This window comes from Centroberyx gerrardi, chromosome 5 (genome assembly GCF_048128805.1).
Source record: "Centroberyx gerrardi isolate f3 chromosome 5, fCenGer3.hap1.cur.20231027, whole genome shotgun sequence".
NCBI classification, from domain to species: Eukaryota; Metazoa; Chordata; class Actinopteri; order Beryciformes; family Berycidae; genus Centroberyx; species Centroberyx gerrardi.
Window position 1 is genome coordinate 22,122,841 of NC_136001.1, and position 17,516 is coordinate 22,140,356.

A 17,516-nucleotide genomic window follows, 5' to 3' on the forward strand; every position below is an offset into this window, starting at 1 on the left:
ACTTTGTAACAGAGTAGACTACCAGCTTTTGTTTGAGGGTTTTTCTAACCACAAAACACAAAAGGTTCAAGAACTACAGCCAGTTCTGTTCAGGGTGCCTGCACTTATTTGGAGATAATCTTTATGAACTAGTCATTAGTATGCAGTCAATGACTTCTAAAAGGTTTCCTAACCGTAAACATCCCTAGACACTCAGGCTCTTTCCTAGGCTGCATTTAACTGCATTTCTATGAGGATTCAGCAATGAATGTGCTTGATTACAGGTTACTCAGAGAGTAAAGTAAATTATTGGTTAAATTAGTGCAAGTGAGCAAGAGTATGAGCTATTAAACCATTCTTGGATCCTCATGCTGCTAACGTGCCTTAAGATTGACATGCATAAGTTTCATGGTTGTTTCTTCATACCAATTTCCCCATAGAATTCAATAGGAAAAGTATCAGGGAGAAACAACTGCTAAATAAGATCATTTCATCATTGAGATAACCTAGGCTACTATCCCAAAAAACACAAATTAGGGACAAATGACAAATCCAACTTGGTGGAGAACTGATCATGGGTTTGTTCTACATCTTTGACAGAGTCAGAAATTCAAATATCGCAATGCAATCCAGAAACACACACCTGTAAACAGAGTAAACGGGAAAAGACTGTTTTGAGCTGAAACTTTGCAAAGTTTCTCCCTGATTTAGCAAGAACTCAATTTATGCCACAGATCAATGTTTTAATGTCCAGTCATATTTTATGTTCAACTTCAACTTCACTCTTGAGACCCTTGGTTTAATGCCCAAAATGTAAATTAAAACTAAAAACCTTTTGCATGTAAATGAGAGCTATTCTCCTCACCGACAATCTGCCTACATAATAGTTTACAACTGACTATGTTGTTAACAATGAGTTATTGTAGTAACATGATATTAATGGCACTCTCACCACAGAGAAAGGTTACTGGGCAGGTCCTATATGGCTACAGGTAGATCCTTCAAAAGAAAGGAGAAGCCGCACACTCGTAACTCCGATGCAAAAGTATGAATATAATCGACGTTCCGGCACTTAATGCCTTCTTCAGGTCTTCTTCTACAGGTAGATCCTTACCAGGAAGTGACTTCATGATCAATCACTTTTTACAAGAATTATGTAACCAACCAATCAAATTACTTTGACAAATACCCCCAAATGTTATCCTGGGAACCATCACTCATCCTCTCCTACGTTGCAGATGATTCTTATATGCATCCTCTGTAGGATTTCCCCTAATATCACTGTCACTGCAGTTCATTTCTACATTTCTCTGCTGAATGAGCCAACATAAACATGAAGCAAGGTGGCTGGCGGGTAATGGTTATGTGCCGTTTGTTGTCTTATGACATGTCACTGAATAAATTATTGATCCATGGGAGTTCTGGGGAGAACAAATTATGTTACAAAAAAATTGGTGGGGTTTTCTTCCCCCTCACCACAAGTAGATTTACCTAAGCATTAGAAAGCAGTGGTGAACAAATCACTGCATAGCCTTTCTACAATGGGCTGTCTTCAAAGAATGCAACTTTGTTCATGAAGCATGTGTGGCTTACTACTAGGCAATAATATTCTTTCTACAGTCTGTGACAATATGCTTTAAAACAAAAACAAAAAAAGGTATTTTGCATTTCTTTCTGTACAATGTAAACTCAAAGAGTCCAAACCTTAGTTTATGGTTTCAACCTAGGTAGTGCCCTATAAATGAAGTGTTGTTTGAAGAGGTTTAACGAGTCAACAAGTCCAAGCCAATATGAGATTTTTTCAAAGCACAAAATATTTAAGCAGGCACTGCAATGGTTGAGAAAAATGTGAGGGATTGGTTCAACAAATTTTGCTTGTACTTGTTCCATGGCATATTAAAAGAGGAATGTCTTGAATTTTGAATACACCTCTGAGGCTCTTTTGAACAGAAAGCCTGGCCTCCATTTTCAGTAATAAAAGCATGGTTTCTAATGACAAATTCTATTGATGTTTGTAAGCAAGATTTAGGAACTGGTATTAAGAAATATCTACGCAAATCAGCCGAAACATATGTCAGGACTTCTAGTAATAGCTCTTATCTGGTCTGGTTAGTAATGGTATGAAGTTGTGGATCATCCCTGTATGCATATTGTAGAGGGTTTCCAAGTCTGGTTTGGGTGAATTTGTGGAAGACTATTGCATCTGCATTACTCTGTGCAGAGGAAGTGATCTATGGCTTCTTAGCGTCTTGAACCCCACCCACCCACCCACCAATGTGCACACATGCTTACACACACAAACGTTTGTAGATGCTCAGGTCTGCCTCTGGGTCTGTGGGATGGGGGTCTGACCAGATGCCGTAACAGGAAGTCACTAACATGGTCCAGATGTGAAGACAAAAGAGACCACCTCCAACACAGCTGGAAAAAGTGGGAGACTTCAGGCAGTGACTGGAGACACACTACGGTCTCCCAGACTGTTGGAGAAAGCTTGATCAAAAGATTGTGTTTTATGTAAAAAAACAAAAAAAATGTGCTCCATTATATGACAAATACCAACCGATTCTTCAAATTTGGGTCCTATTGTCCCTGTCCTCACTCACTACAGAGGCACGAGAGTAAAGGCTTTGTTTAAAAACCAATCTTAAAAATAAGTACATGTTAGATTTCTAAATGAGTAGTGTTTTTTAATCATTATATCAGATTCAAATTCATTCAGATTGCATGAAATCTGAGTACAAGGCAATCACCAATGTAATCCACAAAAAGTAATTATTCAACTTTATGTGCCCTCTAGTGATTAAAAAGGTATGGTGCAACAGTGTGACTAAGAAAACCAGCCGGTGGGCCACTACTTTGACAACAGTGCTTATTTATTTATCAATATGCAACAGTTTTACTAAATTCAACATGAAAACAACGGAAAACTACAGTTTCTGTCTGCACAAATATGATTTTAACCAAACAATGGGACAATTAACCTACATGTTCCCAATTACACCTGACATTTTTTTGGTTTATAAAAGAAGTCCCCTGTCCGATGCAACACATTTTTTAAGTGCATTTACCTGTATGATGCCATGCTGGCTGGTCCTTGAAAAACAAAGATAAAAAAGAATGACAAACAAAAGAAAAGACTGGCAGAGCTTACTTACCATAACTACACAAACGACCCAAGCAATGGCTTACCAAAGTGAAGACAAAATAAAAATACTTATGCAGAACTGGATCTTGGTAGAGTCATTATTTCCAGGGTTTTCTTGATTGACAGAGTTCCCATTCTCTGGACTTGGGCTCACTTCTCTGAGGAAAGGGAGGGAATTTTATGTCTCGTATGTCTGCAGTGTCCGCAGCCCGTTATAGGCTTCTCTACTAATCCTCATCTTCCTCTTCATCGATTAAGGCCGTCTGTCGTCTGCGCTTGGCAGGAGCAGAGACGTCGTCCCGGTCTGAATCTGCATCTTCGTCTATATACATCGCGTTGGTGGAGTCATCCTCTGTAAACACATAACTGTGTCAGCCAAAATAATACATATGACTACCATGGCTATTGCACCCACTCAGTCGTGATTTAAAGGCCCAATCAATAACACTACAGGTCTGACAGTTGTATGAAATATTACAATATTATTTGGACTGTTTCAAGGTAGCGTTTACACCACTCTACAATAGCTGTCAACGACTCATTGCTGGTCGCCCCTGTGGCACATATATTAAGCTCAGTGTGGCATAAAAAGTGACACTCATCCAGTTTCACCCTGAGCCTTTCGTTTTACAAGTTCTCTGGCTGGGTGCCCACTTGTTTATCATTAGAGGAATAGATTGAAGAGTGAAATACCATCCTCTTCATCATCGTCCAACACTCTGCTTCTTTTAGTTGAGCTCTTCTCTTTTGGGGTCCTGATGTGAAAAGGAATAGATCATTTGGAAGTGAAAATAGGCATTTCTAGGCTGTGCTTTTGCTTAAATGATTAACAAACAGATGAGGTCAATATCTCACCTCCCACGCACGTTCTCTGACTCTGTATCCTCAACAGGAGTTGCATCTGTGACATAGGAGCAAAAAAAAACAACAACAACGTTTAATTAGAAAATGGACAGAATTATTGATAGATTTCTGTCTGCTGGGCTGTTTTGGGATGTCAACATGGTGGGCGAGGCAGAAATAGAGTAAGACTTTGCTCATAACTGCTATTTCATAGAAAAAAGAAGAAACAGTCTATACAGTATAAATTAAATAAGAAACTGACCTCATCACAATCATCCCAATGTTATACCTCCACAATGTTATATAGACTTTCTCTGTTTTATCTTTGTTTTGGTTGTACCATTGTCTCCATGTTTGCCGTTATTTTTTCCAAAACAAATGTAGGAAAGCCTCTAATTGGCTAAACGGTTGGTGAGGAATCCGTCCATCCAGAAAAAGTTCAACTTTGTTTCAGCATATCCATTACATCCCTGGCAATGTCACAATTATTTGTAAACATTACTGTCTGTGGGTGACTAGGACATTTTCCAAAATTAGATTGGTTGCATTTTGTTTTGCTAAGGTTTAAAGTTTAACCAGATATAACCAGTTTGAACACAGAAAAGCCATTCTGAATACCGCACTAAATGAGGCAGACTTTTGTTGTGTTGTGACTGGATAGCAGCCAAAGGCCTGGCAAGTTAATATGTGTCACGTTGTTGCTTTGCCAACTACAAGTACAGCTGAAATAACACTGATAGTGACTGGCTGTGAGAAGAGTGGCATTAAAGTGGATTTCTGTTATATTTCTCAGAAAATTCAAGCACCGACATATCACACCACTTCATACTTTTCAATACTATTTTTAGGTCAGTACATAAAATAAAACAATACACTCAGTTTTGATAAGCCGCCATATACATCACATCACATTATTGGCTGTTAGACTGTAGAAGTTGCCTGCATGGGTAACACACAACTCCTGCAAACTATCAATGAGCATTGATCTCACAGACAAGGCAGACAGACTGGCTGCTGTGAGGCTGCTTAGCTAAAGGCTATTCAATAAGTTATATGTGCATCATGTAATCTAATGATTAACTAAATAAAATTGCAAAAGAAATTGACCAGAGTTGAGGTACAGTGAACAAGGGACAGGATATGAAACATACCTGTACATATAAAACATGTATGTATGTATTCCAAACCTACCTGTGTGCTCACTGGAGTGTGGTTTCCTCTTGCGTGCCAGCAGCAGCGCTCTGAGAGCCTGGGCTCTCTGTTCGTTTGAGGCCGGCTCCTCCTGCTGTTCCTGGGTGGGACTCCCGCGTCCCTCTGGCTCCTCAGCCCCTGTCCTCTCCTCCTCTGTGGGGCTAAGAGCTGCAGCTGCACTCCGCAGCTGGGATGGACTCATCTTTGCTGGGATCCTCCAAAAGGACTCCTGATTACCAAACAGCAAAAAACAATTGAAAAATGTTTTAGGATTTTCACTAATTATAGCAAACTCCATTGAACTTCTTGAGGTGCTTTCTGTTAATCTCTATTATCTAGAAATTATGCTGTGATAAATCAAACCCAGAAACTCCCAAACGTCTCAGATGAGAGCACAAAGATCAGATCAAAGGGCTAGAATCAGAATGAGGCATCACCACTGATGTGACAGTGAAATATCACTAAATAATACCTGTTCGTTAGCTGGTGTTCGTACTCCCAGTTTGCGTAGAAGCTTCTGGAAGCTCTTTGCTTCCATGGCGTCTTCATTCTCCTCCGTGAGAGGGACAAGTGGCACAGGCTGAGACAAGCCTGGAGAATGAACCACAACAACTGCATTAACATATTGCATTCAACTATACTAAATAGCAATGATAGCACTACACATCATTTACATAGTGCTTTCTCCAGAACTACAACCTCTTACCATAGATAATAACAGACAAATAACACAGGAAGCAAAATGTATTGCTATTTTTTTCCTCCCAGTTGCACTTACCATCTTCTTCACGGTCATCTGCTGTTCTGTTTAGGCAATTCTGTAGCCACAACAGGGGTCCCGACATACCTGGTTTAAGAAAACACAGCACTAATCAGCTGGAACTTTAAGGGTAAATAGTGAAGAAATAAAATTGTATTCCTATAGTGTCAGACATGCCAATGTATTTGCAAACATGACAGATTTGTAAACTCTACCAAATCCATCAGCCTTTGGTGATGTTGATAATCAGAATAATGAAGCCATGGTTATCTGAAGCTTTTCTGAATTTCCTCTTTTTGCCAAGAAAGTGTGCATTACCAACAAATTACAAAGGGGTGTAAACTGTGTATTGTATTCCAGAAGAGAATGATTTAGGCATAGATTTTTCTTCTGACAATCAGTCCACATTGTAACCATGGTAACAAGTCTAGCTAATGAACTCATTAGTGACATGGCACCAGTAGGTCTGGTGTTTAGTCATTTTTTACCTCAGGACCATGGGAATTTTATGCCGTATGGAATAAACATGTCAGCGATTTAGCTAGCTATAGAATATAAAATAAGCAATAAAAAGAAGAGCTAGTGCATTTAAGCACAGCTTGGTGCAAAGAAAAAAAGAAAAATAGTGGAAATAGTGGAAAAGACTGCAGGAGCTGCTGCATCTGGCATTACAACGATATTGAGTCCCTTGATGAGAGTTACCCCAGCTTTTGAATAGCAGGAAACCATAAAGTAATGATTTGATGATTATTTAGAACAAAATATTTTTAAAAAAAATCAGAATCAGGGCATTTTTGACCTGTAGAAGATGCAGATTTTAATGCTGTAAGTCAGACTGACTGGAGAGCATTGTAATAATTCTACCAAGAAGATTTGCCTTACTTATCATATTGACCACTTTACATTTAACCCCCGCCAAGCTCGACCCTCATAAACTGTCCTGTCCTGTATGAAGCACAGCACACTGGCCATCACAAAGATGGTCAGGACAGTTTGACCTTGCTCTCACCATCGTTTTGTAAAGCGTACACCATGGTGCCAACATCGGCACGCTTCACCACTGTGGAGTCCAGGCTTTTGCTCCTCCTTCCTCCAGCTCCTGATTCTTTCCTCTCATGCTCTTCTCCCTCCTCCTCACTCTCTTCAGACTCATCCTCTTCCTCCTCCTCCTCATCATCTCTGTCCATGGGATCATCTGTGAAATCTTCTGTTAAGCCAGCTAGGAACTCTTCTTCAGTCTGTGGCAGAACAAGCATGACTTTTATTGCAGAAATACTGTATTTTCTGAGTTTTATCATATCTGTATACACTTCAATTTTCTTAGATTTATTAGCGACAAACACCAACCCATTCAAAATCCTTCATTTCATATTAAGGCACTGGCTAGTACTTATGTCTGTCGCATGAGCATCTTCATCTCCAAATTCTCAACTTGTTGTATGGTCTTACTATCAAAGCACAACTACAACTAAAAAACACTTTACCATTCCCTTTCCAGAGCTCTTCCCTTGAGCAGTACGACTTCTTTTTTTATAAAGTTCTCGTTTTTCCGACACCAGGCCCATACTGAGCAGCTTGTCCACCACGCGCGCACGGGAACGCTTGGCTGTAAGCTTCTTCAGGATGTCCCCCAGAACATCTACGGAAGAACAGACAGTTTTATCATTTAAGAGGTAGTCATCACACAAATCCTGAGGTATTCATGAGACTACTATTGTATCAGCACTGAAAATGAAGACAGGATGAGGTAGAGTGACATGCTGCTCTGTTTTCCCCTCATGTACTACAAAGTGTTGATGTGGCCTCCAGTACGTACTGTCGGAGTCTCTGTACTCCTCATAGAGCATCTGCAGCTCCTGCTCCTGCTCCTCAGTCCAAAGAACAATCCGGGTACCTTTCCTGTGTAAAGGATAAAAACTCATTGTTTAACGACAACGGTCTCTATAGATTTGCAGTACATACGTTATAATCCCAATGCATTTTGCCATTCTGGAATTTCCCCCCGGAGCACTTACTTCTGTTTCTTCAGGTCTTTGGCGCTGTCCACCAGGCCCATATGCACCAATTGTATCACTACCTGGCGACGTGTGCGGGTGCTGTTGCTTAGTAGTGGCAGCAGAGTCTCCACTATGTCTGGCACTAAGCGCAAGAGTCAAGAGTCAGGGACAGAGTTTGGACCACAGCACACTGCATATTCTAGATGCAACAAACTCAAAGGATGTGTAAAAACAGAAATCAGAAAGAAGGTACACCTTCAGAGTCACGGTGCTCCTCATAGAGCTTTTGCAACTCCTCTTCCTCCTCTTCTGTCCATGTTGCTTTTTTCTTTGATCCCTCTCTGACACATGTAAGACAATACGATTTCAATGTGGAGCATATATCCAATTAGCATATATTTTGACCCAAACGCATGCTTTCCCTGTAACTTAATAACAATGGGAAGCATAACATGACACACATTGGCTGCACACACACAGTACAGGAATATAATGCAGAGAGAACACCAACCCATCTTTGCTGTAGCCCTCGGTCATCTCGCGCACAGCCCCGACATTCTTCCAGAATAGCAGTTCTACATATGCCTTGTTGTTCCGTTCCGCTACTGAAAAGAAACGATTCAGCACATACTTGGCAAAGGTCCCCAGTTCCTGTGAAGGGGAGAAAGAAGGTAAAGCTCCTGTGTCTATAATCCAGGGTTCTCTTTCCATCACCAATAGCATCTCTGGTCAACATAATCTAATGAATATAAACTGGACAACACTGAAGAAATGTGTTGGTTTTTTTTGTCCTTACTGCACCTTATAAGCAGCTGCAGCAGGGTCACTCAGGATCTTATTGAAGAGGCAGAAGACTGACAGCTGGAACAGCAGGGCGTCCATCTTCAGGTCAACTGCCAAGCGATGCAGCATGCGAGCGATGCAATGGTTTGTGTGAGGTGTGTTTTGGGAATATGATTTCAGGAGGATGAGGTATGGACGCACAATGCCAGGGTTGGCAAACCTGCAAGACAAAGTTCTCCATCAGAGAGGCTGCAAAAGGCATTTGCAACCAAACTCAAAAGTGCTATTAGGCTTGCCACTTGGGCAACTGGACATTTATACTGGGAATCATGATGGAAGTCTAGCTTGCTTCCATCAATCGATTTAAAAATATTTTATATTTACACAGTGTCCTGAAGGCTCTTTTTAAAATAGAGGACCTTTTCATCAATTACTACAGGCATTAATAGTCTTCCTCACCTCTTGATAAAGTCTAGGAAGTTGAATTCTGTCTCAGAAATCTGAACAGACTCCAACTCTTCCTCTTCTAACTCTGCATCATCCTCCTCCTCCTCCATCCCAGTCTCAGGGGGAGACGACCCTGAAATTAAAAATAAAATGCAAGACTTGAAAGCTGAAATAAGTTATTAAATATCAGCTACATGACCATCATGTAAACACTATGGTACGAACTGACTCGTATGTACAAAATGAAAAACTTACTTGGCAGGTTGGCATTAAGAATCTGCTTGAGGAGTTCCAGTTCCTCCTCCGGTTCCACATCAGCTGAACCAAACACATCTCCCTCTGGCCAGACCTCCCTGAGTACAAAGACAAGGAGAAAAACCTTGACTTAAGCATCTAGGCTTGTGTAATTGGTCTGAGAGGCTGATGGGGTGTTGCATCCCACTGACCTGGCAGCGCGCAGCAGCCCCAGTGCCTCCGGTCCAAGCTTGGCAAGCAGGGCATCCTGCACCCGCACCATAGCCTCAGTCCGCTGCTCTTCCAGAGGAGTCTCAGATGTGGCATCAAATGGCACAATGCTTTCTGTTAAACCTTCTGACAGCTGCAGACACAAAAATAGGAAGGTAGAATTCAGTCTTAGTAAATTTGACCCGTTCACCGCAGACCAGAAAAAACGTACAGTATGTATTTGAGCGTATAATGTATTTGAGTGATCATCAGTTCATTTCCTGATTTACAGGTTTATAGACTTGCTATAAATCAGTGCCATACTGATATGATTATACTGATATTAATGGCATACTTTACTGTCTTATGTGAGCTCCCTTGGGGTGCTTCAGCATTCTATTCATTACTTTACTTACATAAGTTTTCATAAAGGTTTAATCAACTCTGGTTCATAATAAGTATGCTTAAGTTTCTTTCTGAAAACATACCAACAGCATGAACTGCACAAGATTTCAAGGCTTTCTACTGTCCCTTGCTAGGACATGTTGCTTTTTACTCACCATCTGCAGCCCTGAAGATGATAAATTATCGATGATTAGAGGTACTAAATAATTACTTGATGAATTTGCTACTCTATGACCCATGTGGTTTATGATAGTGTCCTATTAACTGTATTTCCTGGAGCAACAGGCCACCTTGCACAAGATAAATCTCCTAAACACACCAATAAATCATTAAGTGATCGTCTTCCACACCTGAATGAATTTAGGAGTCTCTCTGGGAGTCTGTGCGTTTGTTAGCCATCCACACACTCTAAGAACTGGTCTGATTTTGGGGAAACTTGGGTAAAAGATTTGTCTTGCCATTCAGATACAGCATTCACTAAATTACACTAATTGGCCTCTTGGGGTCAAAGCAGTTATTAACTGAAAACCATGAGCAAGCATATCTCCTGCCTTGTTCAACTCATCGCCGTGAGATTATTTAGAGTTATAAGAAAAAGAATCTCCAATGATCTCTACGCTCCTCACCTTAGAATTCCAGAAATTATAATTTTTTGTCATCACAGACTCGCCCAAAAGGAGTGCCGCATTATTCTCGGGGCATATGCTGAGCAGAGACATGTTCTTTTTAAGCCATCAATGCTTAACAGCTGATTTGGAAAGCACTAGTTGTGAAATTTGCTCTTATTATGCAGCTTTAGAGAACCTGTTTGAAGCCAAAAGCTCTTTTGCAGAAAACAATTAACAAGATAGCACACAGTGGCAGGTTTGCCTCCAAGAATCTGCCTCTGGAATGCAATGAACCCCACTCCCCCTTCAGCTTGATTCCCACACTGACCTGAAACCCTGAGGCCCTCAGCTCCTCTTCCACAATCTTCCAGGTTTCCTCCAGGGCTTCTGGGTTAGTTTCTACAGTTGACGGCTTTTTTTGGCCTCGAGGCTTCTTCCGCTTCGCTTTCTTCTTCTGCAGAGTTAATAGAGACAGATATTACCATCTTCAGTGGATGCTGTTAGCAAAACTCTTCACACCCGACAATTTTAATTTTGGCATGAGCACTTACCTGCACCACTAAATTGTTGCGACCCTTGCAGAAGCGCTCAAGCATACGCAAGAAGAGATGAGTCGACTCCACCAGGTCTTTGAGGAAGGAGCATGGCTGTCTAGTTTCATCAAACTTCCTCAGCAAGGTCAGGAAAATCTCCCTGTATTCCATCATGTAGAAAATGTTACCTAGAGAGAGCAGGAAAGAAGAGACGATGTGACAACTACAAACAACTATATGCACACTCATACTCATATATTAATATAGTTATGGGAGTAAAACAAAGGCCCAATATGAGGGGACCATGTACTAAATGAGTAGAAAAAAAAGTGTGCTGTCTGAAGTAGAGCTGGTGGCATCTCACATTTGATAACATTGGAACTTTGACGGATGCTTTCATCACGTGAGCGGTCCATCTCGTTCACAGTTAGCAGCAGCTCCTGATATGCCTTTAGTGCCAAGTGCATCCTAGGGAGAAAAAGTGACTATTTGTCAGGGGCCAAAAAAGAAGGAAAACACAGACACATTTTTATCCACCTCCTTCCGATCGATCTTCTCACCTGCGCGACCAGGATGTGGCCTCTTTGCGGTCAGTTAGCATCATCTCATAGTAGTTGGTGATGTTACGCTCAATAAAATGGAAAGCACGGATGGACATGGTCTCAGAAACTAAGTCAGCACGGAAACCGTTGCCACGGTTGAAGGCCATGAAGAAGCTGAGCGCCCAGAGGTAGTAGGTCTCGTCATGCTGCTGAGCCTGCTCCCGAATCAGACTCTCCTGTGGAGGAGATAAGAAAAACAAAAAGTGTGAGTAATGTACATTGTGCTGCCAACACCCAGCCTACTCACAGTGTTCAATTTCCTCCTATTTCATAAAAACATATCGGACATCCATCTGCCTCAGTACAATTTAACAAGGTAATAGATCTCTACAGTCATTTGTAAACCAAGGTGGGTGGCAATGCATTCACCTAGTGAGAGGCTATTATGTAGGCAGACTTGTATTGTAGGAGAAATACCTCTAACTTATGTATCTATTAAATAAGCAAGACAAAGCACCTGTGATTTTTTTTGTAACTTACAACTTTTACATCGTGTGTGCGCAATACACATGAAAATGTTGAATTTGACAATAAATTCCACAAAGTACACCACATTACCCCATCCCAACAATCAGAGGGGAAATTCCGATCAGAGGCTTGGTCATCATGACCGATGGTCGGCACAGATTATCTGGTAGTGTGAGGAGTTTAAAGATTCAATTTGAACCACCAGACTGATCTGACCCATCCTGATAATATCAAACATGCTTGGTATTTATGACGCGACATCTGCAGGGTGCTGTGGTGTGTGTTGATCACAGATTCATTCCAACAGCGGAAAATGCCAATAACCAATGAAAGCCAAGTTTACAGTGAGGTGAGTCAGAAGCCAACAGCAAAAGTTTGAGTCTGGCTGTCTGCCTGCCCTTGTTGTTTTAATTGGTGTCACATTGGATTGTGCAAGTTCCTGTGAGATTAGAGGTTCTGATGTCAGTAGCGTGTCAACTGTGTGATACCTCGTCTTTCTAGTGTGAGCAAATTTATGACGGAGAGACAAGAATATGTGACACAATGCATTTTAAAAATCTTCTACTGTGTCCCCAGCATTAGACAGCATTCCAAATGCATGGACTGAGTTGTGTGGTTTTTTTGGTTTTCTCAGTCCATTGGTCCAAATCATATTGATCCGTTTTTGGTGTCTGGAGGATCCATCAGCAACAGCAATCACAGGGCCAAACACTGCTGCAGAGAACTCAAAACATTGTTCTTAAAGTAGGTTCTGTTCACAACACTGAGTGTACGCTACACAACAAAAAAGCCATTTATGTGACAGTGGCAGAAAGTCCTGACCTTTACTAGGTACATGAGGTGGTTGTAGCAGTTCTCCAAGAAGTCCATGCAGAACTCTCGCAGAAAGAGTCGCACATTTAGGGCAGAACGGCGTTTGCCCTCACAGTCCTGTGCCTGACGATTCCTCTTAGGAACACGTCTCACAGCCTTCCCTGTGTCATGAGTATAGTTTTTGAACTAGGAAAAAAAAAACAAGCAGGATTTACATTAAAATCGGTCATTCCATAACTTTACTTACTTTTTATTTTCTGCAAACAGCACCACTCCTAATATTAAGGTGCTTCTCAGTGATTCACTTCTATCACAAATGGGTTTAAGGATCCCTATGGCACCATTTACTCACATTATGAAGGCCTCTGTGATAGATCACATTGTTGTCTCCAATTGACTTGAGACCTTGAACAACATAGGACCCTCCAAAGCGAGAGTGTCTGAGAAGGTAAAAAAGGCAGGCAATGGAAAGCGTTTATAATCAAATGTATACACAGACAGTTACACACACTTACACACTTTCCTTTGGCATTAAGCAATATATACCACCTTCTGATATTTTGGGCTGGCCCATACATTGCCCAGTGGTTTAACATATTGCATATTGTTAGACATTTTGAAGTGTGAATGCCTGGAGGTGCAGCCTCACTTTCCCTTTATAACCAGCTGTAACTCATCCCAGAGTATAATTTAGTATAATTTATATTTATGTGAGGAATGCATTTCAATCAGAGCAAAAAAGCTATCTCCAACTAAGCTGTATGTGTTCTATGACATAAACAACGAATTACCCATGCCAACAGAAACATTATTTTCTTTACATAGCTGGAATAATAGACTTGTGGTCCGCCTGTGGCCTACATTCTTATGATCCACTATGAAATGTTGCAGGTAAGTCATTTAGGGCATGGGCGAGCTATAGAGGTTGAAGTCACCACCCAGATGTGATTACAATGAGCGCTTCCTCCTCCTGGATTTGTGAAGCTATATTGCTGTTCTCAAATTTCGCAGATTTGACTTGTTGCTTCTCAATAGTGGCATGGTGGTCTATTTTTATCATTGTTAACATTGTAGCATACAGAAAATGTGAATTAGTTATCACTACAATTGCAGCTATTTTAGATCTTTTAAAAGCTGCCTCATTAGCTCTGACTCGTTGGGAAAAAATCAGTGACAGAAAAAAAAAATCAGTGACACTGACACTGTGACCAAGCATTTTGGACCTGTATTGCCTTCCGTAAACTTTCAAGGCCTCAAAAACAATTTTATAATTCTATGACTTTTCCATGTTTTCTGTAACTGTAGGAACCTTGCACCTGTGGAAAAAATTAAGTTTTACCAAAATAACACACAAAGCTACCATTCAAAGCTGGCAATTCCATTCACCCCCCCACACACACACACACACACACATACACATATACATACACATACACATACATACACACACACACACACACAGTGCCAACAACATTCCGAAAGTGTAACCTCAATACCAAAATACAACTGCTTGTATTTACCTGGTTCCTCTCTGTAAGGTGCGAGAGCGTTTCGCCGCCTGCTCCTTCTGCCTCAGTACCTCCAGCTCCTGAGCATCTCTCTGCTTCTCTTGGGCTGAACGAGCCTGACCAGAACTCACCAAGGCTTCCGGCGTCTGCAGGAACACGGGAAAAGCTCAGACACAGAAAAAAACAGCTGGCAAATGACCTGTGCAGCTCCAAAAGGTGCTTCTCTCTAACCTGGTCTCTGAACATGAGGGAGATGATTTCCAACACATGCATACTCCACTGCTGCTCACTCTGGGCCGACGCCAAGAACTTGATCAGGTCATCAAAACCACTCATGTGAACGGCCCACAGCAGCTTATCATGGACACTGGCATCATCATCCACATTCTGCAGCCACCAGAGAGACAGAGATTGGGGATGGAGGAAGTGGAGAGGGGGTAAAGGGAAGAAGGGGGAGGGGATTTATATTATATTAAATTATTACAGGGCAGATTTAGCTCAACCCCCCGTTGGGACTTAGAAGAATGTGGTCATATTGGCATCCATGTTAAACTCAGACCTTCTCTTCATAGGGGTCGGCAGGTACATGAAGCACATTCCTGACCAGCAGCAGAATCCTCTCCATTAGCAGGTTATCCTCCTCTTGCCTCTGCTCCCAGTCCTGACAGGGAAGAGGGTTTGGAAAGAAACAAAGGAGAAAAAGAGAGGGAGAAAGTGTGAGACACACATGTATATATAAAATAAAGCATTTTAAAAACGTAATCTAGGAAACAGGAGAAGTGAACCACTCACCAGTTGTAGAAGGTTGTACAATGTCTCACTAAAAACTCCAAACACCCTCTCATTGGCAAATGCCTGCAAATAATGATAAAATTATCATGCTAAATACTTGCGACTGACAGCATATACACACAATCAAAAGGTTTTATGGTAATAATGACAGAACTTATCCGACCAGTAAATATTCAACGCACCAATATTGTTACATGTTGGAATATGTTTGTCAGATAAACTATGGTATTGCAATTATAATGCGATCAAAATACCTCTTTATAGGCCTGTAAATAAGACATCACTTGTAAATAGTGATGTCTAAAAGCTGGGTCATCAGGGACTTTACCGAAGCAAAGCATGGCAGGCTGAGTAAGGTTGACCATGAGCCTGTGAAAGACCAGAGAAGCAGAGTTATATGAGCCACAGTTTTATCTTTTCTGACTCATCAGCTCATACAGCTTTGAGGAAAAACGGGTGTTTCAGTTCATTTCTCTGAGGAATATTCCTGAACACATATTTCAACTTCAAGAGGGGAGTTCCATCGCAGCGTTTACCTGATGCAGGCATCAAATAAGGGCTTGTCTTGCCCATGCTGAGTGATAATAGGTAGAAGGTCATTCTGTAGAATCTGGCCTGCCCCCAGCTGCTGGCGGATGTCGCGTGTGTCATCTTCATGGCGTAAATATCTGATCAAGTCTTTCACACTCTCTACAACACAGAGACAGGAGAGGATTAGACGATGACCAGGGAAAGTGCCCTCCTGTCCTGAACTTAACCCATCAATATTTTCCCTGTTGCTCTCTGATTTTGCAGCATAATTGTAAACATTGTAAACATTCCATAGTGCTAACATTTCTATTAAGATCAATCAGGTGACACTCACCTAAACAGTCAGCTTCCTTGTGATAGGTCTCTCCCTCCAGGTAGCCAAGGGCACTGCACGTTGCTAAAAGCTCACAGTTCATCATGAACAAGTCCATATATCACCAGTCTGCCTCAGGTAATGGTGCCTAATCTGACATACAGCAATATGGAGAAAGATAAGAAAAGAATAACGTGAGAAGGCCAAGGAAACTAATTTACAGTCCTAATCCTATACAAAGAAGACCAACAGGCAAAAAGAGAATTTCTGCTCAGGGATCAATAGAGTATCACAAAAAGAGATACATACTGTGTTTAAGGGAAATAATACTTAATTTCATATTTTGTATATTATTCATAAGGACAAGGCCAGTCCAAACAATATTTGTCAACATAGACATTTGTCACGTTTCAAATACACTGCGCCTATGCCTGTCTCTGCTGTGCAACTGCACAATAAGGACATTGTGAAATTGTGATCGGTTTCAGAGGGCTCTAGGTATAAACGTCGCCTTTTACGTACGTTATTTCCTGTATGGACCCACTGGAAACCAGCATATAACCATAATCCTGACGACTTTAACTGAACTTTTGATGAAACTGGAACATGGTCCCAGTCACTTGTCTTTTGTGAACGTCAACATTTCCTTATTGACGTTAACACATGTCTGTTGATCATGTCAAGTTAAGATAATTTAACTAACGTTAAGTCTAATTTACCAATGTCGACTACAACGTGAAGCTGTAACTGCAATTTACCAATGTCGACTACAACGTGAAGCTGTAACTGCAATGTCAGTTAACGTTTAACGTAACATGTTTAATCTTCAACAATCTGTAACAATCTTCTCCACACACTACGTTAATGAAGTACGTTAACGTTAAAGTAACGAGTTGGAAGCTAGCAGTTAGCAGCTTGGTCCCTGGCGACCGCTCACTGACTTCAGTCCAGTCTTTTCAGTACATAAAGAAGTTACTTAATTGCATAACCAACTTACCAGATCAAGCAGATGTTGTTACTCTCTAACTGCTCTGTTCAGCACCCGGCGGGGTACAGTACGCCGGCCATTCTCATTTTGACCAACATTTGTTTTGTTAGCTTGCTATTTGACACATTAAATCCGAAGTCCCGCGCCAAGACAAGACAGCGAGCGAAAACTCTGAAAGCGGATGTAGATTTTCTTCTTCTTCTCTGAGTTTCTGGCGGATTGCAACCAAGATAGAAGGTGCGTGCTGCCACCTACTGTAACGCATGTGGATCTCTTTGGCTGGTTCCTAAAGATGTAGTTATCTAATAAAAACTGCAGCAAAACAAACGCTTTAAAAGCTTTAAAAGGTCTGATATGTAGCTGGGG

The 17,516-nt window shown here is 41.2% G+C and overlaps 1 protein-coding gene across 1 annotated transcript; it reads right to left on the reverse strand.

The window, feature by feature from the left end:
* Window positions 1-2,780: 2,780 nt before the first annotated feature.
* Window positions 2,781-17,292, reverse strand: timeless (timeless circadian clock). The gene is made up of 30 exons (XM_071910114.2): window positions 17,160-17,292; window positions 16,184-16,315; window positions 15,855-16,008; window positions 15,573-15,687; window positions 15,319-15,381; window positions 15,086-15,187; window positions 14,758-14,913; window positions 14,539-14,672; window positions 13,371-13,458; window positions 13,028-13,204; window positions 11,696-11,913; window positions 11,500-11,603; window positions 11,154-11,323; window positions 10,931-11,056; window positions 9,592-9,743; window positions 9,401-9,498; window positions 9,158-9,278; window positions 8,717-8,918; window positions 8,427-8,566; window positions 8,171-8,256; window positions 7,934-8,057; window positions 7,735-7,817; window positions 7,403-7,557; window positions 6,928-7,156; window positions 5,937-6,005; window positions 5,631-5,749; window positions 5,159-5,387; window positions 3,980-4,025; window positions 3,818-3,879; window positions 2,781-3,476 (listed from the first exon to the last, which is right to left on the reverse strand). Exons 2-30 carry the CDS (start codon window positions 16,278-16,280, stop codon window positions 3,352-3,354), a joined length of 3,744 nt encoding a protein of 1,247 aa, XP_071766215.2. The 5' UTR covers window positions 16,281-16,315; window positions 17,160-17,292; the 3' UTR covers window positions 2,781-3,351.
* Between the last annotated feature and the right edge of the window lie 224 nt (window positions 17,293-17,516).

Coding starts and splice junctions, on each gene's coding strand:
- timeless (XM_071910114.2), bottom strand. CDS start 16,280: ATGGACTTGTTCATGATGAACTGTGAGCTTTTAGCAACGTGCAGTGCC. Junction 15,382..15,572: donor ATTTACAGGCCTATAAAGAG/GTATTTTGATCG, acceptor CATTATTTGCAG/GCATTTGCCAATGAGAGGGT. Junction 11,604..11,695: donor GCCACATCCTGGTCGCGCAG/GTGAGAAGATCG, acceptor TTTTCTCCCTAG/GATGCACTTGGCACTAAAGG.